Here is a 27,572-nt window from a genome sequence, read left to right as displayed (position 1 = left end):
AAATATCTGGAGAGCTTACTAAACCCAGAAACTGCTGGGCTCCACCCCCAGAATTTCTGATAAGCAGGTCTGGGATGGAGCCCAAGACTTTTTATTTCTAATAATTTCCCTGGTGCTGCTGATGTTGATGCTGATGATCCAGGAGCCATACTTTGAGAACCACTGTATTACTCATGTGATGTTGGGCAAATGACTTGGCTGTGAAGTCATTCCACTTTTCTTTCAAATCTCCTGAGTCTCAGTCTCTTCATCTGTAAAATGGGGGATAATAATATATGTCCTATATCCCCTGTTGTGTGAGGACCAAATAAGATGATGTAGGTAATTGAAAATTTTCATACTGGGAAGAATCATACAAATGAAAGGAAATGCGAGGCACAGTAGAAAGAACAGCATTTTTTTGTAATTTAAAAGATTTGAGTTCAAATCCTGAATCTGATCTTCACTAGCTGTATAATCATTTATAAGTTCCTTAACCTCTCTGCGGCTTTGTTTCCACATCTGCAAATGGCTCAAAAGATTGTTGTGAGGATTCACTGAGGGAATGATGCAAAGTAGGCTTAATGGCCCTCTACATATGCCCATTGTTTTCCCTCAGAGTACTCCCCTGGCACAAGGCCGTGCCACTGGGCAGCCTGGGCCTCAGTTCTCCTGCTGCAGTTAACTGCTCTATAGTGTCCTTCCCAGCCATGCAATTCTATAAGTTCATGAAACATGTCTTGTACCAACCAGCAAATTCAAACTCAGTCTGCCCTGATGAGATGATAATCCTCTATCTCCCTCTTCTCATCCCCCCTCACTGTGTCACCCAACACACAGATGCACAATGATTTTTGTTGGCAGTTTTAGTATATGTGCAATTTAGTGTTCCAAGTAAAAAGTATTTGGGAGCCCTAGGGAATTGCATTCTGTACTTGTGCTTATAAGTTAAAGCCTGTTTGAATCATGTGCACATGGAAGTGTGGTTGGAGACTCACTCACATCTATATTTCAGATAATCAGCTGTATAATATTGAGTACAGATAAAGAATTAAGAAATTATGGATTTAAAAGCTTCATGAAAATCAATAAACCACTTTTTTCCCACTTCCTGTGGAAAGACAAGAGGCAGTAGGGAATAAATTGCCACCTCTAATTGGCAATAATCAAATTCAAAGACACCTAAGAAAAAGCATTCAGTACCTCAGGTGGCAGTATTAAAAAAGAAAGAAAGGAAGTAAGTTTCTGTGAAATTACACTGATGATTTTTTCACACACCAAGTGCCCTATATTTAACTGAATACTGCCTCTTCCAACTGCAAAATACATGTTGAAACACTGTAATATGACTATCTTGAGCTGAATTGAGCACAGTAAAACAAATTATTTGCAGTTAATTCACAGCAAGCCTTAATGATGTTCTAGAAAATTAATGTAGTCTTTACAAATCCTAATTAAATCTACAGAAATTGGATCTATTCTCTTGGTCTCCCCAAGTCTAAGGCTATCATAAAATCTTTGTGGGGTTCTGAGTTTTAATAAGTTATGAATGGTTCTGACACCATTGAGGTATATTTTACAGATCATATAATTAACCCATTTCAAGTGTACAATGCAATGATTTAGTAAATTTACTAAGTTGTGTGACTATCATCATAAATTAGTTTTAGAACATTCTTATCTCCCCCAATAATGTCCTTCATGTCCATTTCCACTTCCTGTTCCAGGCAACACTAATATAATTTCTGTTTCTAGAGACTTGCCTTTTCTAGACATTCTATATCAATGGAATCAAACAACATGTGTCTCTTGTGTCTGCCTTCTTTCACTAAGCAGAATATTTTTGACATTCATCTAAATCAAAGCATATATCTGTAGTTTCTTTCTTTCAAGTGCTGAATAGTAACCCCTTGTATGGATGTACCACATTTTGTCTATCCATTTACCAGTGGATACACATTTAGGTTGTTTCTATTTTTGGCTAGTAAGAATAATGCTGCTATAAACATTTGGGGAGCAAGATTTTATGGGGACATGTGCTTTCATTTCTCTTGGGTAGATATCTAAGAGTAGAATTGTACTCTACAAGTGGTAAATTTATGTTTAGCTTTTTGAGAAACCACCAAACTATTTTTTTTTAAATTTTATTATGTTATGTTAGTCACCATACAATACATCATTGGTTTTTGATGTGGTGATCCACGATCCATTGTTTTTGTATAACACCCAGTGCTCCATGCAGTATGTGCCCTCCTTAATACCCATCACTGGGCTAACCAATCCCCCTCACCCGCAAAACCTTGTTTGTTTCTCAGAGTCCATAGTCTCTCATGGTTCAACTCTCCCTCCAATTCCCCCCTCATTTTTCCCTTCCTTCTCCTAATGTCCTCCATGCTATTCCTTATGTTCCACAAATAAGTGAAACCATATAATAATTGACTTTCTCTGCTTGACTTATTTCACTTAGCATAATCTCCTCCAGTCCCATCCATGTTGATGTAAAAGTTGGGTATTCATCCTTTCTGATGGCTCAGTAATATTCCATTGTATATATGGACCACATCTTCTTTATCCATTCATCTGTTGAAGGGCATCTCGGCTCTTCCCACAGTTTGGCTATTGCGGACATTGCTGCTATGAACACTGGGGTGCATATGGCCCTTCTTTTCACTACATCTGTGTTTTTGGGGTAAATACCCAGTAGTGCAATTGCTGGGTCATAGGGTAGCTCTATTTTTAAATTTTTGAGGAACCTCCACACTGTTTTCCAAAGTGGCTGTACCAACTTGCATTCCCACCAACAGTGTAAGAGGGTTCCCCTTTCTCCACAACCTCTCCAACATTTGTTGGAGAAACCACCAAACTATTTTCCAAAGTGAATGCACCATATTTCCCCCGCCTCGAGATTTGGGTCAATAGGTCTGGGTGATGCCAGGAATCTGCACACTGAACCAGCTTCCCAGGCAATTCCAATGTAGCCAGATTAGATCCACTCCCTAAATTATACGTATGAAAATAAAACGTAAGTAGAAGTTAGGATTTATTGACATGTAGAGCATTCTGCCACATTCCCAGTCTGAACAGGTTCTTTCTTTGGGTGATGAGATCAACTAAAAAGCCTTCACTGCAACAAGAGGCTCTCTACCGTGTAGCCAACAGGAGAGACAACAGGAAAGAAAATCTACAACTCATCAAATGATGCTAGATATTTCCCTCATAACTGTGACACAGGATGCCAAAATCTTAAAATTTCTAAATTGCATAAGGTCTTTACAAAATCCTTGATCATTACTTTAAGATGGAAAATAATGCAGGATTAAATTTAGTAGGTGGTTCTTAAGACTGCATTTCCTTAAGGAAAGCATGGGCTCCTGGAGATGGGGAAGCACTTGCTGATTAGCTGACCTATGCTGAGTAAGCTGTTATTTTAATAACTGCTCTGGGGGTTCAAGGACGAAAGCAAGTTGATTGTGGTGCATCTAATCACCCACATCCTCCTGGCTATGCCAGGAAACTTTCAAGGGTTTAGGGCTTTTTACCTCCAGGGAGAAAGACAGCACAACGTCTGATTTGGAGAGCTGGTTCTCACTCTCCTCACCCATGTCGATGATGGAAGCATTGTGGCTGCGTTTGAGTTTCTGCAGCTTGAACTCGCCGCCTTTGGACACTGGCATGCTCTCCAAGTTGGCCATGAGCAGGTTGACTGATGACTTCAGCTCCTCGATGTACATGTTCTCCATTTCTTTGGATACAAACTTGGGAAATTTGCGCTCCTTATAAAGAAAAAGAAAAGTATGAGCAGAAAAGTAAATAGAGACCTGATTTACATAGAAGGTTTTCATCTTATAGCCCAGAGTTATAATAACATCTACCACTGGTGAAATTTTGCTCAGATATTGTGGTATTGTGCTAGAAAAATATTCACCCTAGTTGAGTAGATAGCTGCCTGCCTTCTAGTCATTTACAATCTCTAACAGCTAAGAGATATATACATAAACATATAGTAAGAAAGAGTCAAATGTTTTATTATAGTTCGATTTTTTCCCCAGTTTTCTCCAGCAAATTTGATTTGTGGAAAGAAAAATGGGGTGATATTTTTTGAATCTGGTTTCGGTTGAAACAGTTTCTTTTTAGCAAAATGCAATCAGTTGTTTTTAAGTTTGGAGACAGAAAGACACCCTATTTCTGGATACGTATAGAGATTTTCTCACATGAATAATTCAAGAGGAGCTCATTTGAGATGTTTCAAACATAGCCTGTAGCTATTTCTAAAAGGAATAGTAGAAAGAATAGTTACTGTTTTCAAGAAAAATTGAAAAAAAATAATGAAGTGATGAAAAACGTGATTAGAATTCTTTAGAAAAGAAGATAAAGCAATTCAGTATCAGAACTGACCTCTATTTTTTTCCTTCCTTGCTTATGAATTCAGTTGTAATAGCAACATGCTTTAGTTATGCTATTTTTTTCTTTATACCTCTAGGTTGTCCAAGTGCCTTAAATATATTTTGGATTAATCACCTTCTCAAAGAATCATTTCCCACTTGAAACATGAACTTGCCCTCCTTAACTCTGGTCCATACTGATCAGGTCAAGGGGCAAGCCACATCAGTTTGACTTCTTTTTTGCAAGTGACAGAAAAATCCAACTTGGAACTGGCTTAAACAATGAAGGGAATTTATTGGTTTGAAATGTCCTGGGGTAGACCAGCTTCCAGTGAGGCTGAAATCAGGACTCAGATGATATCACAACTGAATTTTTCTCCCAAATCTTGGTTTGGGTTCCTTGTGTTGGCCCAATGCTCAGTCTGGCTCCCCTTAATGTCACAGAAAGCTTGCTAAAGATCTGCACCTTATAACATCACATCATGCTATCTAAAGGAAGGGTGAATATCTCCTCTTGTACTGTCTTTTATCCCCAAATTCTCACCCAAAGTCTGACTTATGTACATACCCTGAACCACCTTTTTTAAGGCTAGGGATATGTTGTGTTGAGTTGCTTAGGAATGAGTTATTTCCGCCATCCCTGTGGCTGAGGGTAGAATTCCACCTGGATCACATGGGACATGAATTGGTTCACCAATTCTGGGTGGCAAAAAAAATGTGTAGTATGTGGGCATCTGACCCAAATCAACCAACTAATTCAATTAAGTGGGCAACAGTCAACCAGATTTACTCTCTTAAGCAAATGAACTGAGAGATATTGAGATTGCAATTAGCAGTGCAGCTGAAATAGCAAGATCATGTAGACTCATAGGTAGGGGCCATATTGGAACATGTGAAAGAATAAGACACTTGACAAACAGAGAGAAGGAGGTAGAGAGAGGGACAGAGGTAGAGACTAACAGACGGAAGAAAGAAAGGCAGGAAGGCAGGAGTAAGGGAAGAGGAGAAAAGAAGCTATTTAGAGTCACAGAAAGGAGCTCTGACATTTATTGGTCTTCTAATTCCCACAAAGCCCACCTATTTCCCCTGTTGGCTCCTTTGAGATACTTTTGTTTTCCTTTCAATAACTCTCCCCACACACTAGTTAGCTAGAAGGGTATTTCTTTCTTGCTACCATAGAAGTTTCACTAAAATTCATATAGTAAATCCTCTGTATAGAGCTTGGAGATGCCTTTGTGCTATGCCAGTCTTCTTCCTACCTAGGGGCTGTCATAAGCATTCCCCTTAGCCCCTTGCTGCCCTAGGTAATTCTCAGCCATCTTGTCATCTTCTTTATTTCAGCCTCAAAATTTTATTTTCCTAGGTTGAATCCCCTTATTCTACTTTCTTATAATACCTAACTCAACCTTTTGGTAAAACTTATTATAATTAATGGAAAATGGTGAAATTTATTTATTGTTTATCTTTCTTGCTGGGCCATGATGTCTGTCTTGATACCCTTGGTGAATTCTTATTCTCTAGAATAATCTTCGGCACATAGTAAGTATTTAATACATGTGAGTTGAGTGAATGAATGGATGGCTTGTCAAAAGTCCATATTAAGTATCAATGCAGCTAAAACTCAGTCACGAGGTGGAGGTGGAGAGATGATGAGATAGTTCTGGAAGAACAGTGAGATTCTCCTTTTTCATGTAAATGAGCAAGGGGGTCTGAAATCTACCCAGCAACCTTTGAGTACTGGTTCTTTCTGGAACCTCTTAGTATAATCACTTCTTGCTTAATGGTTGGGCTCAGCCCACCACGTGGTGCTTTCTAAACACACTGTGGGTAAAAGTTAAGAGGAGAAGGAGGATGGACACCTCTGAAATAACATGATAGGCTGATGAGCTCAATGAGAGCTAGTAATTGTTCAAGACAAGAATCTTATTTCTTCAAAACTTTTGCACAGTGGGCTTCCTTTTGCTTCTTACCATTCTTGGACTCAATCCAGGATGATTGTGAGCCTCAGAGACTAGGGTAAACTTTATGAAAAAGGCCACAGAGATGTGGGGACTTGCCTGCTGGTCCACCATCACTTAGAAAATATTTACCACTGCCAACACTGTGCCTGGTTTAGTGTTAGGCACTGGGGTGGGGGCGAGGATCATGATGAAGGGATGTGGACTGTTCCCCTGAAGGTTAAAACCAGTGGGGAGAAAGATCTATTGGAGAAACATCAAGGTAGATGCTGTAACAGCAGTGTATGAGACATGAACTCTTGCTGAGAGAATCAGGAGTGGCTTTCCAGAGGAGGTGACCTCGGGCTGAGAGTCTGATGGATGAGGAAGAGTTTGCTACCAGTTTGAGTTGGCTGGGACAGGATCATTGTTCTTTTCTCCTTTCCATGGAAAATATACAAGCAACCATGAATCTAAGAAGGTCTGTATTACTGTACATGGCCACAAAATATTTCCTCATCTCCTTTTGAACATGGCCCTTGTTGAGAGCAAAGGGAAGAGTGAGGGAAGTTAAAGTGGTCAAAAAGTGGTCCTCAAGGCCATGTTAGAAGATACCAAACAGGTTACGTACCAGCAGCCTGAGGTCTGTTATACTGACCTCTTTCCTCCTCATGTTGGGGCTCAAACCTCATAACTCTATGGGATTCTTAGGAAACTGGATAAGTGGTATCTCTCATTTTTTACTGGCAGTTGCTGGCCTTGCAGTTGTCATGGAGATGAAGAGAAAAACCATTGTGTCTGTGAAATGGATTTTTTCCTGCTAATCAGCATTGAGAGACCTTACTATCAAGTGTAGTCCCTTTTATCACACCCACCTTTAGGACTCACTCAATGCCTCTTAACTCCATAGTCCTGAGGTTTTGCAAGAAGACCCAGTGGTTATAGACAATACCACTTTAGCCCAGAGTTAGAGTCCAACAAACTTTATGCAGGAGAATACTGGAAAAATCCAAAGAATGATCACTCCTCCCAGAACTTAGACAGTTCCTAATGACATCATTAAAAAGAGACTCATAAAACTGAAGTCTGCAAGGGAAAACAAGGACATTTTTCTGCCCTGGGTACTAAAGCCTTGAGAAGAAATAGCATTCTGTCAATCTAGGCTGAGGTTCTTTTTTTTTTTTTTTTTTTTTTAATTTTTTTATTCTTATGTTAATCCCCTTACATTACAACATTAGTTTTAGATGAAGTGTTCCATGATTCATTGTTTGTGCACAACACCCAGTGCTCCATGCAGAATGTGCCCTCCTCAATACCCACCACCAGGCTAACCCATCCTCCCACCCCCCTCCCCTCTAGAACCCTGTTTGTTTTTCAGAGTCCATCGTCTCTCATGGTTCGTCTACCCCTCCGATTTCCCCCGCTTCATTCTTCCCCTCCCGCTACCTTCTTCTTCTTCTTCTTTTTTTTTTTTTTTCTTAACATATATTGCATTATTTGTTTCAGAGGTACAGATCTGAGATTCAACAGTCTTGCACAATTCACAGCGCTTACCAGAGCACATACACTCCCCAGTGTCTATCACCCAGTCCCCCCATCCCTCCCACCCCACCCCCCACTCCAACAACACTCAGTTTGTTTCCTGCGATTAAGAATTCCTCATATCAGTGAGATCATATGATACATGTCTTTCTCTGTTTGACTTATTTCACTCAACATAATACCCTCCAGTTCCATCCACGTCGTTGCAAATGGCAAGATCTCATTCCTTTTGATGGCTGCATAATATTCCATTGTATATATATACCACATCTTCTTTATCCATTCATCTGTCGATGGACATCTTGGCTCTTTCCACAGTTTGGCTATTGTGGACATTGCTGCTATAAACATCGGGGTGCACGTAGCCCTTCGGATCCCTACTTTTGTATCTTTGGGGTAAATACCCAGTAGTGCAATTGCTGGATCATATGGTAGCTCTATTTTCAACTTTTTGAGGAACCTCCATACAGTTTTCCAGAGTGGCTGCACCAGCTTGCATTCCCACCAACAGTGTAGGAGGGTTCCCCTTTCTCCGCATCCCCGCCAACATCTGTCGTTTCCTGACTTGTTAATTTTAGCCATTCTGACTGGTGTGAGGTGATATCTCATTGAGGTTTTGATTTGGATTTCCCTGATGCCGAGCGATATTGAGCACTTTTTCATGTGTCTGTTGGCCATTTGGATGTCTTCTTTGGAAAAATGTCTGTTCATGTCTTCTGCCCATTTCTTAATTGGATTCTTTGTTCTTTGGGTGTTGAGTTTGATGAGTTCTTTATAGATTTTGGATACTAGCCCTTTATCTGATCTGTCATTTGCAAATATCTTCTCCCATTCTGTCGGTTGTCTTTTGGTTTTGTTAACTGTTTCCTTTGCTTTGCAAAAGCTTCTTATCTTGATGAAGTCCCAATAGTTCATTTTTGCCCTTGCTTCCCTTGCCTTTGGCGATGTTTCTAGGAAGAAGTTGCTTCGGCTGAGGTCAAAGAGGTTGTTGCCTGTGTTCTCCTTTAGGATTTTGATGGACTCCTGTCTCACATTGAGGTCTTTCAACCATTTGGAGTCTATTTTTGTGTGTGGTGTAAGGAAGTGGTCCAGTTTCATTCTTCTGCATGTGTCTATCCAATTTTCCCAACACCATTTGTTGAAGAGACTGTCTTTGTTCCATTGGACATTCTTTCCCGCTTTGTCGAAGATTAGTTGACCATAGAGTTGAGGGTCCATTTCTGGGCTCTCTATTCTGTTCCATTGATCGATGTGTCTGTTTTTGTGCCAGTACCATGCTGTCTTGATGATGACAGCTTTGTAATAGAGCTTGAAGTCCGGAATTGTGATGCCACCGGCTTTGCTTTTCTTTTTCAATATTCCTCTGGCTATGCGGGGTCTTTTCTGGTTCCATACAAATTTTAGGATTATTTGTTCCATTTCTTTGAAAAAAGTGGATGGTATTTTGATGGGGATTGCATTGAATGTGTAGATTGCTCTAGGTAGCATTGACATCTTCACAATATTTGTTCTTCCAATCCATGAGCATGGAACGTTTTTCCATTTCTTTGTGTCTTCCTCAATTTCTTTCATGAGTATTTTATAGTTTTCTGAGTACAGATCCTTTGTCTCTTTGGTTAGATTTATTCCTAGGTATCTTATGGTTTTGGGTGCAATTGTAAATGGGATCGACTCCTTAATTTCTCTTTCTTCTGTCTTGTTGTTGGTGTATAGGAATGCCACTGACTTCTGTGCATTGATTTTATATCCTGCCACTTTACTGAATTCCTGTATGAGTTCTAGCAGTTTTGGGGTGGAGTCTTTTGGGTTTTCCACATAAAGTATCATATCATCTGCAAAGAGTGAGAGTTTGACTTCTTCTTTGCCAATTTGGATGCCTTTGATTTCTTTTTGTTGTCTGATTGCTGTGGCTAGGACTTCCAATACTATGTTGAATAGCAGTGGTGATAGTGGACATCCCTGCCGCGTTCCTGACCTTAGGGGGAAAGCTCTCAGTTTTTCCCCATTGAGAATAATATTTGCTGTAGGTTTTTCATAGATGGCTTTTATGATATTGAGGTATGTACCCTCTATCCCTATACTCTGAAGAGTTTTGATCAAGAAAGGATGCTGTACTTTGTCAAAAGCTTTTTCGGCATCTATCGAGAGGATCATATGATTCTTGTTCTTTCCTTTGTTAATGTACTGTATCACATTGATTGATTTGCGGATGTTGAACCAACCTTGCAGCCCAGGGATAAATCCCACTTGGTCATGGTGAATAATCCTTTTAATGTACTGTTGGATCCTATTGGCTAGTATTTTGGTGAGAATTTTTGCGTCCATGTTCATCAGGGATATTGGTCTGTAATTCTCCTTTTTGATGGGGTCTTTGTCTGGTTTGGGGATCAAGGTAATGCTGGCCTCATAAAATGAGTTTGGAAGTTTTCCTTCCGTTTCGATTTTTTGGAACAGTTTCAGAAGAATAGGTATTAATTCTTCTTGAAATGTTTGGTAGAATTCCCCTGGGAAGCCATCTGGCCCTGGGCTTTTGTTTTTTGGGAGATTTTTGATGACTGCTTCAATTTCCTTAGTGGTTATAGGTCTGTTCAGGTTTTCTATTTCATCCTGGTTCAGTTTTGGTAGTTGATACATCTCTAGGAATGCATCCATCTCTTCCAGGTTATCTAATTTGCTGGCATAGAGTTGCTCATAATATGTTCTTATAATTGTTTGTATTTCTTTGGTGTTGGTTGTGATCTCTCCTCTTTTATTCATGATTTTGTTGATTTGGGTCATTTCTCTTCTCTTTTTGATAAGTCTGGCCAGGGGTTTATCAATCTTGTTAATTCTTTCAAAGAACCAGCTCCTAGTTTCGTTGATCTGTTCTACTGTTCTTTTAGTTTCTATTTCATTGATTTCTGCTCTGATCTTTATGATTTCTCTTCTCCTGCTGGGTTTAGGCTTTATTTGCTGTTCTTTCTCCAGCTCCTTTAGGTGTAGGGTTAGGTTGTGTACTTGAGACCTTTCTTGTTTCTTGAGAAAGGCTTGTATTGCTATATACTTTCCTCTTAGGACTGCCTTTGCTGCATCCCAAAGATTTTGAACAGTTGTGTTTTCATTTTCATTAGTTTCCATGTATTTTTTTAATTCTTCTTTAATTTCCTGGTTGACCCATTCATTCTTCAGTAGGATGCTCTTTAGCCTCCATGTATTTGAGTTCTTTCCGACTTTCCTCTTGGGATTGAGTTCTAGTTTCAAAGCATTGTGGTCTGAAAATAGGCAGGGAATGATCCCAATCTTTTGGTACCGGTTGAGACCTGATTTATGACCTAGGATGTGGTCGATTCTGGAGAATGTTCCATGGGCAGTAGAGAAGAATGTGTATTCCGTTGCTTTGGGGTGGAATGTTCTGAATATGTCTGTGAAGTCCATTTGGTCCAGTGTGTCATTTAAAGTCTTTATTTCCTTGTTGATCTTTTGCTTAGATGATCTGTCCATTTCAGTGAGGGGGATGTTAAAGTCCCCCACTATTATTGTATTGTTGTTGATGTGTTTCTTTGCTTTTGTTATTAATTGCCTTATATAATTGGCTGCTCCCATGTTAGGGGCATAGATATTTACAATTGTTAGATCTTCTTGTTGGATAGATCCTTTAAGTATGATATAGTGTCCTTCCTCATCTCTTATTACAGTCTTTGGTTTAAAATCTAATTTGTCTGATATAAGGATTGCCACCCCAGCTTTCTTTTGGTGTCCATTAGCATGGTAAATGGTTTTCCACCCCCTCACTTTCAATCTGGGGGTGTCTTTGGGTCTAAAATGAGTCTCTTGCAGACAGCATATCGATGGATCTTGTTTTTTAATCCAGTCTGTTAGCCTGTGTCTTTTGATTGGGGCATTTAGCCCATTTACATTCAAGGTAACTATTGAAAGATAGGAATTTAGTGCCATTGTATTGCCTGTAAGGTGACTGTTACCATATATTGTCTGTGTTCCTTTCTGGTCTATGTTGCTTTTAGGCTCTCTCTTTGCTTAGAGGACCCCTTTCAAGATTTCCTGTAGGGCTGGTTTTGTGTTTGCAAATTCCTTTAGTTTTTTTTTGTCCTGGAAACTTTTTATCTCTCCTTCAATTTTCAATGACAGCCTAGCTGGATAGAGTATTCTTGGCTGCATATTTTTCTCATTTAGTGCTCTGAATATATCCTGCCAGTCCTTTCTGGCCTGCCAGGTCTCTGTGGATAGGTCTGTTGCCAATCTAATGTTTCTACCATTGTAGGTTACATATCTCTTCTCCCGAGCTGCTTTCAGGATTTTCTCTTTGTCTGTGAGACTTGTAAGTTTTACTATTAGATGTCGGGGAGTTGACCTATTTTTATTGATTTTGAGAGGGGTTCTCTGTGCTTCCTGGATTTTCATGCCTGTTTCTTTCCCCAAATTAGGGAAGTTCTCTGCTATAATTTGCTCCATTATACCTTCTGCCCCCCTCTCTCTTTCTTCTTCTTCTGGGATCCCAATTATTCTAATGTTGTTTCGTCTTATGGTATCACTTATCTCTCGAATTCTGCCCTCATGATCCAGTAGTTGTTTATCTCTCTTTTTCTCAGCTTCTTTATTTTCCAGCATTTCATCTTCTATATTACTGATTCTCTCTTCTGCCTCATTTATTCTAGCAGTTAGTGCCCCCATTTTTGATTGCACCTCATTAATAGCCTTTTTGATTTCTACTTGGTTGGATTTTAGCTCTTTTACTTCTCCAGAAAGAGTTTCTCTAATAACTTCCATATTTTTTTCAAGCCCAGCTAGTATCTTTAAAGTGATGATTCTGAACTCTAGATCTGACATCGTACTAATGTCCGTATTGAGTAGGTCCCTGGCAGTCGGTACTGCCTCTTGTTCTTTTTGTTGAGGTGATTTTTTCCGTCTCGTCATTTTGTGCAGAGGAGAATAGATTAATGAGAGAACAAAATGCTAGCAGAGTAACCACGTCCCCAGAAAATATACTCTAAACAAATCAGAAAAGACCTGAAGCAGTGGGATAAGAAGGGGAAAGAGAGAAAAAAAAAAAAAAGAAAAAAAAAAAAGAAAAAGATAAAGATAAAAACAACAACAAACAAAACAAAAGAACAACAACAAAAGAAAAACCAGAATGTGATCAAATATGATCTATATGGTATATAGATCAGTGCCACACACTAGATTTGGGGTGTGTTTTGGTCTTTTAGAAGAAAGTGTCTCCCAAAATTTTAAAGAAAGAAAAACTTATATATGTACAAAAATAAGGGTTGATATGATGAAGGGATGGAAAATGACTGTAAAAATGGAAATTATAAAAAATTTTATAAAAGGAATTGATAAGAAGTTGTTTGAAAAAAGAAAGAGGATTTAAAAAAGAAAAAAGAAAAAGAAAAAAAAAGGGAGAGGATGTGATCAGGCAGGGGAATAGAGAACACCATATACTAGAGATTTAGGGTATATTTTAATCTGTTAGAAGAAACTATCTCAAAATTTTAAAGAGAGAACAACTTATATATATAAGCCAAAAATATGGGTAACTACTATGAAGGGATAGAATATGACTCTAAAAATGAAAAATAAAAATGTTTTTTTTTAAAAAAAGGGATTGATAAGATGTTGTTTGAAAAAGGGAAAAAGAAAAATTCAAAAAGAAATAAAAAGACAAAAAGACAGTTAAAAAAAAAATTAACTTTAAAAGACTAAGGAATCATGGTAAAAAAGCCGTGAATTCTATGTGCAGTAGTCCCTTAGCGCTGGAGTTCTGCTGTTCTCATTGATCGGTAAACTTGGTCTTGGCTGGCTGTTCTCGCTGATCTTCTGGGGAGGGGCCTGTTGCCGTGGTTTCCAAATGTCTTTCCCGGAGGCGGAATTGCCCCGCCCTTGCCCCCTCCCGGCTAAGTAATCTGCTCGGGTTTGCTCTCCAGAGCTTTTGTTCCCTGCAAGCTTTCCGTACAGCTTTGGAGGCGGAGAGTGAAAATGGCGGCCTCCCAATCTCCGCCCCGGAGGAGCCGAGAACTCGGGCCCGCTCCTCAGTGAGCCCCCAGAGAAAAGCCGTCAGTCACTCCCGTCTCCCTGCTCTCCGGCCGCACTCTGTGCTCACCCGGCCTGTGACCACGCGTTTCTATCTCTGGCACCGGACCCGGTCTGGAGTCTCCAAACCCAGCAGATCCCTGCGGTGCACTCCCGCGCGGCTCCTCCCGGGGGAGGAAGGTGAGTCTCCCCGGATCGGCCGCTTGTTGGGTCCCTGCTGGAGGAGCAGGGGCCCGACTGGGCCGCGGATCGCGGTTAATGGCAACCCCAGCTGAGAGCCCGCGCCTGGGCTCCGCCTCTGCAGCCGGCTTCCCTGCTGCGTTACCTGGGAGCTCTGCTGCCCTCAGGCACCCCCGGTCTTTCTGTGACCCCGAGGGTCCTGAGACCACACTGTCCCGGAGGGTTCCACCCCCCGCTGAGCCACCAGAGTGACGTCCCTCGGCGGAGCAGACTTTTAAAAGTTCCGGTTTTGTGCTCCGCGGCTCTATCACTTGCCAGAAGCGGCCGACGGAGGCCCCTCCCCCGCCGTCTATCCTCCCGAATATCGCCTCGGATTCACTTCTCCGCACGTCCTACCTTCCAGAAAGTGGTCGCTTTTCTGCTGAGACAGTTGTTGCTCTTCTTTTCTTCGATCTCCTGTTGAGTTTGTAGGTGTTCAGAATGGTTTGATCCCTATCCAGCTGAATTCCTGAGAGGAGACGAAATCCAGGTCTCCTACTCCTCCGCCATCTTGCTCCTAGGCTGAGGTTCTTGAGGGGAGTTTTCAGCAGCAGACCCATTACAAACACATTTCAAAGCTGAAGTTGTGCCAAAATAAGGAAAATGTAGTCGTCCATCTTGATTGCTACTTTCCCAGGCATAAAAGTAAATTCGCCTTGACAAAAACATTGTTTATTCATATTGCTTTATGAAAGACATAGCATATGGGTAGGCAAAGTCTTCCAAAGAAAATCTCTGCTGTCCATTTATTCTGTTTTGGACTGATAACATTCCTCAATGGGGATGGCCTTCCAAGGACAATTCTTAACAGGGTTATTTATGTTCAGCCACACTGAGTGATTTTTTGGAACATCTTGAAAAATAGCATTTGACAGTGCTAACAGCTCTGTCAGCCATCTACTTTTCTTTTCTGTCTTTGCATTTTTATCCACAGAGGATGAAGTGGGTACATGTAAAAGCTGACAAAGGTACCCCTACTCAGACAGAGGATCCTTAGACTCCAAAGGCTCAAATGACAAACTGATAGGTGATCAGAAGGAAGGTATGGCAGAAGGACACTTTCTAGACACAAAGCTCACCGACAGTGTTGCACTTATTCAAAACAACCTCTCAAGCAATTCCTGGGCTCCTATCATGTGTCAGATGGTGATGAAAGAGTCAGCCAAGAGGCAATAGTGTGGGGTTATGCCAGCAAATGATCAAGTAAACACCAGGTAACACATGAAGTAACAGGCATGTGCAGAGTACAAAAGGCACCAAGGAATCTTATCCAGTCTAGATGGGTAAAATCAACTTGACTTTGAATCCTGGGTCTACCTCCTATTAGTTGTGTGACTTTACACAGGTTTCTTCACCTGTCTGAATATTGGTTTCCATATTTGAAGTGGAGAGTTATTGTGAATGAAAGATAATAACAAATACCAATACTTTTTGATTATAAATCTGTAAAATCAGCATATGTATACTATATATGTGTATATAGTATACATATGTATACACATACACATACACATATACATACATGTATGTATATAATATATACATACACACATACACATATACACACATGCATGCACACACACCCACATCCATGTATCCATGTATATCAGGCATCATGCTACCAGCACCACTGCTAACAGTAACAAGAGCAATAATAGTGATGGTGACTATCATAAAGACCATGATGCTAGTTGACATTTACAATTGTTAATTGTGTCCTGGGCATTAAGCTAAGCACTTTACATGCTTTCCCTCATTTAATTCTTCGAACAACTGAGGGTAGTGCTGTTATTTAATCCCATGTTCTGGAGGAAAATGATACACAAAAGTTAAATCAATAATTAGTAGAATTGAATTTGAAACCTAGAGCCCCTGTTTTTAGCTATCATATGATAGGGCAGAACTATCTGGCCCCAAATGGCAAAGAACCAAGGTAAACCCTATGGGGCCCCTCAGCATGGCCCACCCTCTGCATCACTTCATCTCAGTGTTCAGCGGAGGACCAGGGAAAGCCGAGCCCTCCACAGCAATGAGCGTTCCACTATTACCAGTCAACGTGGATTGTGTAATGGTGGGTGTGGGGTGAAGTGCAGGGAGTGATGGGGGAAAGGTAGACATGTTAAATGAGAGAAAGAAAGTCTTGGTAAATAATCTGTAAAACTCAGCATCACACACATTAGAAGGTATTTTGGGCACAGGGATGATAGCTTCCAGGATTGGCTTCTTTACTCAAACCCATCTTTAAGAGGTTTGGTGTTACTGAATGAACTTCAGAGGATCTCCTCAGCATTTAGATTTTTTAAAAAAAGATTTTATTCATTTATTTAAGAGAGAGAGCGCGCAAGGGAGAGAGCACAAGCGGAGGGGAGGGGCAGAGGGAGAAGCAGACTTCCCACTGAGCAGGGAGCCTGATGTGGGGCTCGATCCCAGGACCCTGGGAGCATGACCTGAAGCCAAAGGCAGATGCTTACTTAACCAGCTGGGCCACCCAGGTGCCCCAGCATTTACATTTTTGTTTGAATTCAGATTTTCCTGGGTTGTTAACTACCTGCAAAGGTCACACTCAGGGAGATGCTCCCTACACACATTCTTCCAGGTAAAAAAATCTAACTTAAGTTTTGTGCGCCTGGACCCTGCTATTTCCTGACTCAGGGTGAATGTCAGGTAGAAAAAATTAATTTCTAAGCGTGGGGGGGGTAGTATCATTCTCTGGCTGGAGAAGATTCCATTTTTATCTGATTTTCAGCAATGCATGGAAAAGAACCTTTTCATCAAGGAAATATTTAGACATTATTTCTTTCCTGGGGGCATAGTCTCATCAATGTTTGCAACAGGACCATGATATGAGATGATAATTTTGCTCTGCAGAGAATAGGGGTTTAAATGGCAACTCTACATTTAACTGATAGTGTGAAAAACCAATGGTGTTTCACTCCCAGACCTCTGCCGTGAATATTACAAAAGCTATATTATTTGTCTTATATAATTAGTTCACGAATTTTGGAATTTTACCTCAAAATGTGGCCAAAAGGATTGGCCAATATCACAGTACCACTAATGGCATAATCTGTCTGTTTAAGCTCCAATGTCAACTTCTGATCACACAATTTAAATAACTTAGACTTAATTCCTAGGTGAAATCTGGGGACATTTTAATATCAATATGAGAGGATTTGGGAAAATGTCTGAACAGGGATAAGAAGTGTTTTCTACCGCATTTAAAAAGGCATTCAGATCTCTTCATGGAACATTTTTTTTTTTTTTTTTTGGGGGGGTATGGACAGAGGGAGAGAAAGAGAGAGAACCTTAAGCAGGCTCCATACCCAGTGTGGAGCTCAATGCAGGGCTTGAATCTCAAAACCCTGAGATCATGAACTGAGCCAAAATCAAGAGTCAGATGCTTAGCTGACTGAGCCACCGAGGGGCTCCTATTCACAGAACTTTTAAGACAGCATGTCTGATGTTCACAGTGGAGGCTCATGCAGCCATCTCTGTCTGATGATTTGTGGCACATGGATGTGACTGAATTGACAGATTACAGCACAGGGTTTCAATGGAGGAAGGCTGCCCTGCACTTGCCTCCCTTCTCTCCTAGGAAGAAAGGACAAACCTACGCCTTTTATAAGCGTGTGAGGATGACAATGCTGCCAGCAGAAACTCCAGGCTCCTTACAACCTCTTTTTCAGATCCCAAGGAAGTCAAAGCAGAAAGGATGCAGAATTCCAGGAGCCAGTTCTGCCTGATGCTGTTGCTTCATTGGGCCTTCTGGATAAACTAAAGGAAATGTACAGTAAATTTTAGTGGAAGAGAGAAAGTGGCTTCCTGGAGGGGCAACCTGATCAATGACAGAGAGATTCCTGTCCTGGTGTAACTTCCTGCCTATCATCTGACTACTCAAAAAAAGAGCATGACACTTGGAATCAGAGCAGTCAGTGTTCTACTTACTGGCTAAGTGAACTTAAACTCTTTGATGTGCCTAAACTGGGGAGATTTATTGTAATTCCCTGGATTGTTTATCACAGGTCCAAATGAGAGTTTACATGAAATTGTACAGCCAATGCCCAAAACATTTAATAAAGGCCGGATGAGCAGAGAGAGAGAGGCTAGGAAGAGGTAAGGTGCAGTCCTGGTTGAAAGGCATCTTGAATCTATGACTAGGGGTGATGGGAAAAGTGAGGAACTGTATTTGTGAAGGCATTTTTTAATTTTTTAAATTTTTTTTAAAGATTTTATTTATTTATTTGAGAGAGAGAGAATGAGAGACAGAGAGCATGAGAGGGAGGAGGGTCAGAGGGAGAAGCAGACTCCCTGCCGAGCAGGGAGCCCGATGCGGGACTCGATCCTGGGACTCCAGGATCATGACCTGAGCCGAAGGCAGTTGCTTAACCAACTGAGCCACTCAGGCGCCCTGTGAAGGCATTTTTTAATTGAAGTATAGTTGACATACAATATTATATTAGTTTCAGGTATACAACATAGTGATTCAACATTTATTAACATTACAAAGTGATCACCATATAAATCTAGCTACCATCTGTCACCAAAAAAGGTTATTACAATATTATTAAGTATATTCCCTAGGCTGTAAATACACCCATGTGTCTTATTTATTTTATGACTTTTATACCTTTAAATTCCCTTCCCCTATTTTGCCCAGACCCTCTTCTCCTCCAACAACCACCAGATTGTTCTCTGTATCCATGAGTCTATTTCTGTTTTATTTTGTTTGTCGTCTTTTAGATTCCACACATATGTGACATCATACGGTATTTGTCTTTCTCCTTCTGATATATTTCACTTATTAAATACCCTCTAGGTCCATCCAATGTTGCCACAAGTGGAAAGATCTACTTCCTTTTTTAGGGTTGAGTAATGTTCCATTGTATATATACAGCGTATCTTCTTTATCCATTCATCTGCTAATGGACACTTGGGTTGCTTCCCTATTTTGGCAATTGTAAATAACGCTGCAGTAAACATAGAGGTGCATATATTTTTTTCAGATTAGCGTTTTTGTTTTCTTCAAATATCCAGAAGTGGAATTATGAAATTGCATGATAGTTCTATTTTTATTTGTTTTGAGGAAACTTCATACTGCTTTCCATAGTGGCTGTATCATTTTGCACTCCTACCTATAGGACACAGGGTTCCCTTTTCCACACATCTTCACCAACACTGGCTATTTCTTGTCTTTTTGGTGATAGCCATTCTGACAGATGTGAGGTGATATCTCATTGTAGTTTTGATTTTCATTTCCCTGATGCTTAATGATGTTGAAAAGTTTTTCATATACCTATTGGCCATCTGTGTGTCTTCTTTGGAGAAATATGTATTCAGGTCCTCTGCCCATTTTTTTGGAATGTTGGATTGTTGGATTGTTTTTTTGAAATTGAGCTGCGTGAGTTTTTAAAATATATTTTGGATACTAATCCCTTATCGGTTATATCATTTACAAATATCTTCTCCCATTCAATAAGTTGTCTTTTTGTTTAATGACGGTTTCCTTCACTATGCAAAAGTTTTTTAGTTCGATATAGTCCCATTTATTTTTGCCTTTGTTGCCCTTGCTTGAGGAGACAGACCCAAAAAAATATTGCTTAGACTTATGTCCAAGAATTTTCTGCTTATGTTTTCTTCTAGAAGTTTTCTGGTCTTACATTTAAGACTTCAATCCATTTTGAATTTATTGTTGTATATGGTATAAGAAAGTGGCCCAGTTTCATTCTTTTGTATGTAGCTGTCCAGTTTTCCCTTATTGAAGAGACTGTCTTTTCCCCATTGTATGTTCTTGCCTCTTTTGTTGAAGATTAATTGACCATATAAGTGTGGGGTTATTCCTGGATTCTCAATACTGTTCCATTGATTCATTGTGTGTGTTTTTGTGTCATACTGTTTTGATTACTATAACTTTGTAATATAGTTTGAAATCAGGGAGTGTGATACCTCCATCTGCGCTCTTCTTTCTCAAGATTTCTTTAGCTATTTGAGGTCTTTGTGGTTCCACACAAATTTTAGGATTATTTGTTCTAGTTTTGTGAAAAATACTATTGGTATTTTGATAGGTATTGCATTGAATGTGAGGACTGCTTTGGGTAGTATGGAAATTTTAACAATATTAATTTTTCCACTTCTTGAGCAAAGTATACCTTTCTATTTATTTGTGTCTTCCATCAATGTCTTAGTTTTCAGGGTAACAGGTTTAAATTTATTCCTAGGTATTCTATTCCTTTTGATGCAATTATAAGTGGGATTGTTTCCTTACTTTCTCTTTTGGATAGTTTGTTGTTTGTTTATACAAATTCCACAAATTTATGTATATTAACTTTGTATCCTGCAACTTTACTGAATTCATTTATTAGTTCTAATAGTCTTTTGGTGGAGTTTTAAGGGTTTCCTATACACAGTATTATGTCATCTGTGAATAGTGACAGCTTTACTTCTTCTTTCCCAATCTGGATGTCTTTTATTTCTTTTTCTTGTCCAATTTCTGTGGCTAAGACTTTTTAAAAAATATTTTATTTATTTGCCAGAGAGAGAGAGAGAGAGACACCACACAAACAAGGGAAGTGGCAGGCAGAGGGAGAGGGAGAAGCAGGTTCCCGCTGAGCAGAGAGCCTGTTGTGGGGCTTGATCCCAGGACCCCCAAGATCATGACCTGAGCCGAAGGCAGACACTTAACTGACTGAGCCACCCAGGTGTCCCAAGTCTTCTAATACTATGTTGAATAAAAGTGGTGAGAGTGGCCATCCTTGTCTTATTCTTGATTTGAGAGGAAAAATTTCAGCTTTTCACCATTGATGTTAGCTGTAGGTCTGTTATAGATGGCCCTTATCATATTGAGGTACATTCCCTCTGTACCCACTTTTTGAGAGTTTTAATCACAATTGAAAATTGAATTTCAGTGAATGCTTTTTCTGCATCTATTGAAATGGTCATATAATGTTTCCCTTCTTTTTGTTAATGTGATAGATCACATTGATTGATTTGCAGATATTGAATCATCCTTGCACCCCTGGAATAAATCCTATTTGATCATGCTATATGATCCTTTTCCATACTGTTAAATTCAGGTTACTCATATTTTGTTGAGCATTTTTGTATCTATGTTCATCAGGGATATTGGCCTGTAATTTTCTGTTTTTGTGGTGTGGTCTGGTTTTGATATCAGGGTAATGTTAATATCTCACAGAATGAATTTGGAAGCATTCTTTCCTCTTTTGTTTTTTGGAATAGTTTGAGAAGGATAGGTATTAACTCTTTTTTAAGTGTTTGGTAGAATTTATCTGTGGAGCCATCTGGTCCTAGAGTTTTATTTGTTGGAGTTACTTGATTACTAATTCAGTTTCATTAATAACAATCAGTATATTCAGATTTTCTATTTCTTCTTGATTCAGTCTTAGCAGATTATATGTTTATAGGAATTTATCCATTTTTTCTAGGTTGTCCCATTTGTTGGAATATAATTATTTGTAGTAGTCTCTTATTATCCTTAGTATTTCTGTGATATCAGATGGAACTTCTCTTTTATTTCTGATTCTATTTATTTGAACTCTCTTTTCATAATGAATCTGGCTAAAGGTTTATCAATTTTGTTTATCCCTTTAAAGAACTAGCTCTTAGTTTCATTGATCTTTTCTATTGTATTGTTTTTAGTCTTTACTTCATGTATTTCTGATCTGATTTTTATTATTTCCTTCCTTCTACTAACTTTGGATTTTGTTCTTTGTCTAGTTCCTTTAGGTGTAAGGTTGGATTGTTTATTTGAAAATTTTCTGGTTTCTTGAGGTGGGTCTGTATCACTATAAACTTTTCTCTTAGAACTGCTTTTGCTGTGTTCCATAGACATTGGACCTTTGTGTTTCCATTTTTATTTGTTTCAAGGTATTTTTAAATTTCCTCATTGACCCACTGGTTGTTTAGTAGCATGTTGTTTAGCCTCCACATGTTTGTGGGTTTTTTTGCAGTTTTCTTGTGGTTGATCTCTAGTTTCATATCATTGTGGTCCGAAAAGATACTTGATCTGATTTCAATCTTAAATTTATTGAGATGTGTTTTGTGGCCAAACACACTATCTCTCCTGGAAATTGTTCCATGTACCCTTGAGAGGAATGATATTCTGCTGTTTTGAATGGAATGCTTTGTATATATCTATTAAGTCCTTCTGAGCTAAGGTATTTTTTAAGGCCAGTGTTTCCTTATTGGTTTTCTGTTTGGATGACCTCTCCATTGAGGTAAGTGGGGTGTTAAAGTCTCCTCCTATTATTGTATTACTGTCTATTTCTCCCTTTATGTCTGTTAATGTTTGCTTTATGTATTTAGGTGCCTCTATGTTGGTTGCATAAATATTTATAAGTGTTATATGTTCTCTTGTTGTATTGATCCCTTTATTATTATGTAATGCCCTTCTTTGTCTCTTGTTACAGTCTTTGTTTTAAAGTCTATTTTGTTTGATATAATTATTGCCACAACAACTTTCCTTTAGCATGAAATAGCTTTTTCCATCCCTTCACTTTCAGTCTGAACTTGTGTTTAGGTCTGAAGTGAATCTCTGGTAGGCAGCATACAGACGGGTCTTGGGTTTTTTTAATCTATTCAGCTACTATATGTTTTTTGATTAGAACATTTAGTACATTTACATTTGAAGTAATTACTGATAGATATGTACTTACTGCCATTTTTTGATTATTTTCTGGTTGTTTTTGTAGTTTTTCTCTCTTCCTGTCTTCTTCTTTTGCTCTCTTCCCTTGTGACTTGGTGACTTTCTTTATTGTTATGCCTGTATTCCTTTCTCTTTACTTTTTGTGTGTCTATTATAGGTATTTGGTTTGTGATTACTATGAGGTTCATGTATAACATCCTACATATATGGCACTCTTTTAAATTGATGGTTGCATAAGTTCAAGCATATACTAAAAGTACAACATCTCCACCCCTACCTCGTTTTGTTTTTGACATCATATTTCACATCTTACATTTTGTGTATCACTTGATTAATTATTGTAGGTCTGGATGATTTCATTACTTTTATCTTTTAACCTTCATACTAGCTATGTAGGTGGTTCATCCACTACCTGTACTATGTTTACCTTTGCCAGTGAGATTTTTTCTTTCATAATTTTCTTACTTCTAGTTATAAACTTTCTTTTCCATTTAAAGAAATCCCTTTAAGACTCCTTGTAAGGCTGGTTTGGTGTTCATGAACTCCTTCAGCTTTTGCGTGTCTGGGAAACTCCCTGTCTTCAATTTTGAGTAATAATCATACTGGGTAGAGTATTCTTGGTTATAAGTCTTTTCCTTTCAGCACTTTGAGTATATCATGCCACTCTGTCAGTCTGCAAATTTCTGCTAAAAAAATCAGCTATAATCTTATGGGGGTTCCTTTGTATGTAACTATTTGTTTTTCTTTTAATGATTTTAAGATTCTCTCTTTAGGGCGCCTGGGTGGCTCAGTTGGTTAAGCGACTGCCTTCGGCTCAGGTCATGATCCTGGAGTCCCGGGATCGAGTCCCACATCGGGCTCCCTGCTCAGCGGGGGGTCTGCTTCTCCCTCTGACCCTCTTCCCTCTCGTGCTCTCTGTCTCTCATTCTCTCTCTCAAATAAATAAATAAAATCTTAAAAAAAAAAAAGATTCTCTCTTTAACTGTTGACATTTTGATTATAATGTGTTTTGGTGTGTGTCTCTTTGGGTCCAACTTAGTAGGGGCTTTCTGTGATTTCTGGACCTGGATGCTTGTTTCCTTTGTCAGGTTAGGGAAGTTGTCAGCCATTATTTCTTCAAATAGGTTTTATGTCCCTTTCTTTCTCACTTTTCCTTCTGAGACTCCATAATATGAATGTTAGTACACTTGATGTTGTCTTGGAGATCTCTTAAACTATCCTCATTTTTAAAATTCTTTTTTCTTTTTGCTGTTCTGATCGGATGATTTGCATATCATATCTTTCAGGTCATTGATCCATCCTTCTGCATCATCTAATCTGCTGTTGAGTCCCTTTGGTGTATTTTCCATTTCAGTTATTGTGTTCTTCAGCTCTGATTGGTTCTTTTTCATATTTTCTATCTCTGTTGAAGTTCTCACTGTGTTCATCCATTCTTCTCCTAAGTTGGGGGAGCATATTTATGACCATTACTTTGAACTCTTTATCTGGTAGATTGCTTATCTCCATTTCATTTAGTTCTTTTTCTGAGGTTTTGTCTTGTTCTTTCATTTGGAACATACTCCTCTGTTTCTTCATTATGCCCAATTTTCTGTTTATTTCTATCTATTAGATAGATCAGTCTCCCAGTCTTGAAAGAGTGGCTTTATGCAGAATGTGTCATGTGGGGCCCAGTAATGCAAACTCCCCTTAGTCACCTGAGTGAGGTGCCCCAGGGGTGTCCCTAGTATGGGCTATGTACACTCTCCTGTTGTGGCTGGGTGACAACTCACTGTTGTGCAGGGCTGGCCCCATCCCATCTGGCTATAAGGCCTGGCTGTGAGTACTACAGGTATGCTGATGGGTGGGGTTATTGTCCTTTTGGCTGAGAGGCCTTGCTGAGGTACAGGATTATACAGGGCTCTCAGTGGGGCACATCCCCTGACACAGCATTCTAAAGGGAGGATTTCACAATGGTGTCTACCAGCACCAGGATAAGCACAGCAGAATGAAATAGGAAAATTGGCTGCAGCCAGTGTCTCAGTCCCCCGGGAGAGGCTCAGCTCTCTCTCCCATCTCACTGGCTGACGTTCCAAGATTAGTAAGTGGATCTCCTTCACCTGTGGTCTATGTGCTTTTCAATCTCTTGTTTTTGCACGGGTTTCTGCATTGAGTGAGTCTGTGCTTAAGCCCTTTGATAGCAGTTTTGTTTTCTCTACCAGGTTTTCCTGAGAGCATTCCCTGTTGGTTGGTTTTCAAAGCCTAGTGTTTGGGGGGCTGATCTTCTGTGTAGGATCTAAGGGTTGAAGTTTGATGTGGAGCTCAAATCTCTTGCTCCTCAGCAAAAATTTCTATATTTCTGAGATCCTTCTGATTAGAATGGGATGCTGCATCTGGGTTGTGGTTTCTTCCTTAGTGAGACTGTGTCTCTGTCACTTCCATCCATGTCAGTGCTATCCCTTGTTGTGGAGGCCCTGCTCATCCAGTTTCTAGGCCCCCTTCAGAGAGGACAATTCCACATGCAGTTGTAGACTTGTTGTGTCTGTGGGAGGATGTGAGTTCAGGATCTTCCTACGCCACCATCTTGCCTGTCCCCTATCCAGGAATTTCTGGTTATGATATTTACAGGAGCTGATGTTCAGCCATATGGGTTGAATTGCACACTCTCACTAAAATTCACTGTGATGCCAGAAATAGAAAAATCAGGATTTGCTAAAAGAAGATAATAAGCTGGGGTACTTTGTTTCAATATCCCTTCATGACCTAGCCAATATCTAAAATCTTGATATTTTGTTTAATTTTTAGCAGATATTTATCAATTTTCTTTAGTATTAGCCAGGCTGGCTTAGGCAAAGAGAATTTATTTGTCTCAGAACCCAACTAAACTGAGGGAAAAGCAGTTACACAGCTGAGACTCAAGAATAAGTGCAACCAGGGACTTGAACATCCTGAGTATCTCGGTATACTTCCTGCCTCTATCTCTCTTTGTATGTTGACTTCATTCTTTTATCTTCTTTTCCCTACATGGAAGAATTAAGCATGACTGCTGACATCTTTCTAGCATGAGAAGACACAGCCCTGTTGGCCCAGAGTCCACAGGTCCCAGGGCAGTAATTCATTGGTTTAGTTGCATCAGGCATCCATTTCTGGACCAATCACTTGTGGTCAGGGCAGGCTGGAAACCGTGCCTGATTCCATATGGGTAAAGAACATAGTTCCAGGACTAACTAGTTATGGCAAGGAGACCACTGGCATGAATAAACATTGAAGAAGATAGTCCATTTCTACAAGAACAGGAGATAGTGATGGGCAGACTCTTTCATAGAAATCCTCAATACCCTAAATGTTTGGAGGATTCTCCATATACTTGGAAATTACTCTCCATTCTCTATAAATAATAACCAAGATTCACTCTAATTGGCTATTTCATTGTCAAAGAAAGTCTAGTTCTAAGTAGTCAATAATATCCTACTTGTTATCAAAATACCTAGTGGCATGGGCCGAGGGAGAGAGTTTTTTGGCCTACCATTGTTCAGAGATGAGCAATTTGGCTCACTATATAACAGTTGTTCATTCATGGTCTTTTAAAAATTGAAATTAGCCTACACTAGTTTCTTAAAGTATCATGTGAAGCCTCAAAGTAAACAACTAAAATAAAGGTGCCATGAACTTGTTTTTGATGTGTGTGTGGAGTGTGTGCGTGTGTGTGTGATTTTCTTCAAACAGGATGAATACTTATTAGTTGGGGATGTAATAGTTGCCTAAAGGCAGAGAATGGACCAAATGAACTCTATTTTCTGGATAATCTGCTGAGGAGACACTGAGTTTACAGAAGTAAATTCTGAAGACTTATTGATGTTTTTTCCCTCATTAAGCAGGATTTTCAAACATAAGAGCCTTTTATGCTACCTTTCAGCAAATCCATAACTGCATATTATTTTTAGCCAATAGACTGACTCTACTATAAACTTCGAAGATGTCCAAAAACAAGATGTAAAATATTTCAAAAAAGCTGCTTAAGCACAAACGGAGATTTTTGAGCTTTTTGGAATCTCTTTTTGGTTTCTCTTCTAGTGGAAGTCCTTCCCACATGTCCAGGTCCTGAGACACTTCTTTCCATGAAGAGAAAGGCTGGATGCTAAGCTCTGCTAACTGTCCATCCTCCCTACCATTTCCCACAGCCCCCTACCCTCACAGGCACACATGTTCTGTGGTTACCATAGGAACTAGTAGGATCTAATTATTTAAAATTTTGATATTTTGTTCTCCATGGATTTTTGCGTTAATTTTGATTAAAAAATATTTCATTAAAATGTTCTTTATCTTGCTTACTGCATTTTTGGCCCCTTGCTTTTAAAATTTTGTATCTTATGTGAGTGTCTTACCTTGTCTCAGGCCTCATATTTAGACAGACTTGAGTTAAGAATCTAGTGTAGCACCTTAACTAGTACCTATCATGCTCAGTCTTGATCTCCCCACCTCTAAAACAAAAATGATAACTGAAATATACTTATAGGGCTGTTTGAAGGATTAAATGAGATGGTACATGAAAAGCATTTAGTATGCATGAAATGGAATCAGTATTCAGTGAATATGACTAGCATAACTACTGTCAATAATAACACAAGTGACAGCAAAAGCAGTAATAGTAGATAACATTTAGGTGCAGTCAATAATAGTAAGACATAATCCCAACTCTAGAGAAATCCTTTCTACTGGGAGGCTCAGACATATAAAAATATAGTCACCATTCAATGAACTGTTATAAAAAGGTTTATATGTGGTATGAAGAAAGCATGAGAGTGAGGAGAACTAGCTAAGCTCTTAGAGAAGGGGTTTTGAGCACCAAAG

At 39.4% G+C, this 27,572-nt stretch overlaps 1 protein-coding gene across 7 annotated transcripts in view; it reads right to left on the bottom strand.

Annotated features, from left to right (window-relative positions):
- The window catches only part of CADPS (calcium dependent secretion activator), a 484,463-nt gene that overhangs the window by 237,574 nt on the left and 219,317 nt on the right, over positions 1-27,572 (bottom strand). For all 7 annotated transcript variants that reach the window (XM_064576385.1, XM_064576381.1, XM_064576395.1 and 4 more), the window contains one exon: positions 3,519-3,752. In XM_064576385.1, the coding sequence (XP_064432455.1) occupies positions 3,519-3,752 (234 nt within the window). The remainder of the gene's footprint in view (positions 1-3,518; positions 3,753-27,572) is intronic.

This window comes from Mirounga angustirostris, unplaced genomic scaffold, assembly GCF_029215605.1.
Source record: "Mirounga angustirostris isolate CCGP_5_RB_7025 unplaced genomic scaffold, mMirAng1.0.hap1 SCAF_1, whole genome shotgun sequence".
NCBI lineage: Eukaryota > Metazoa > Chordata > Mammalia > Carnivora > Phocidae > Mirounga > Mirounga angustirostris.
This window is presented reverse-complemented; position numbering and strand designations above follow the sequence as displayed.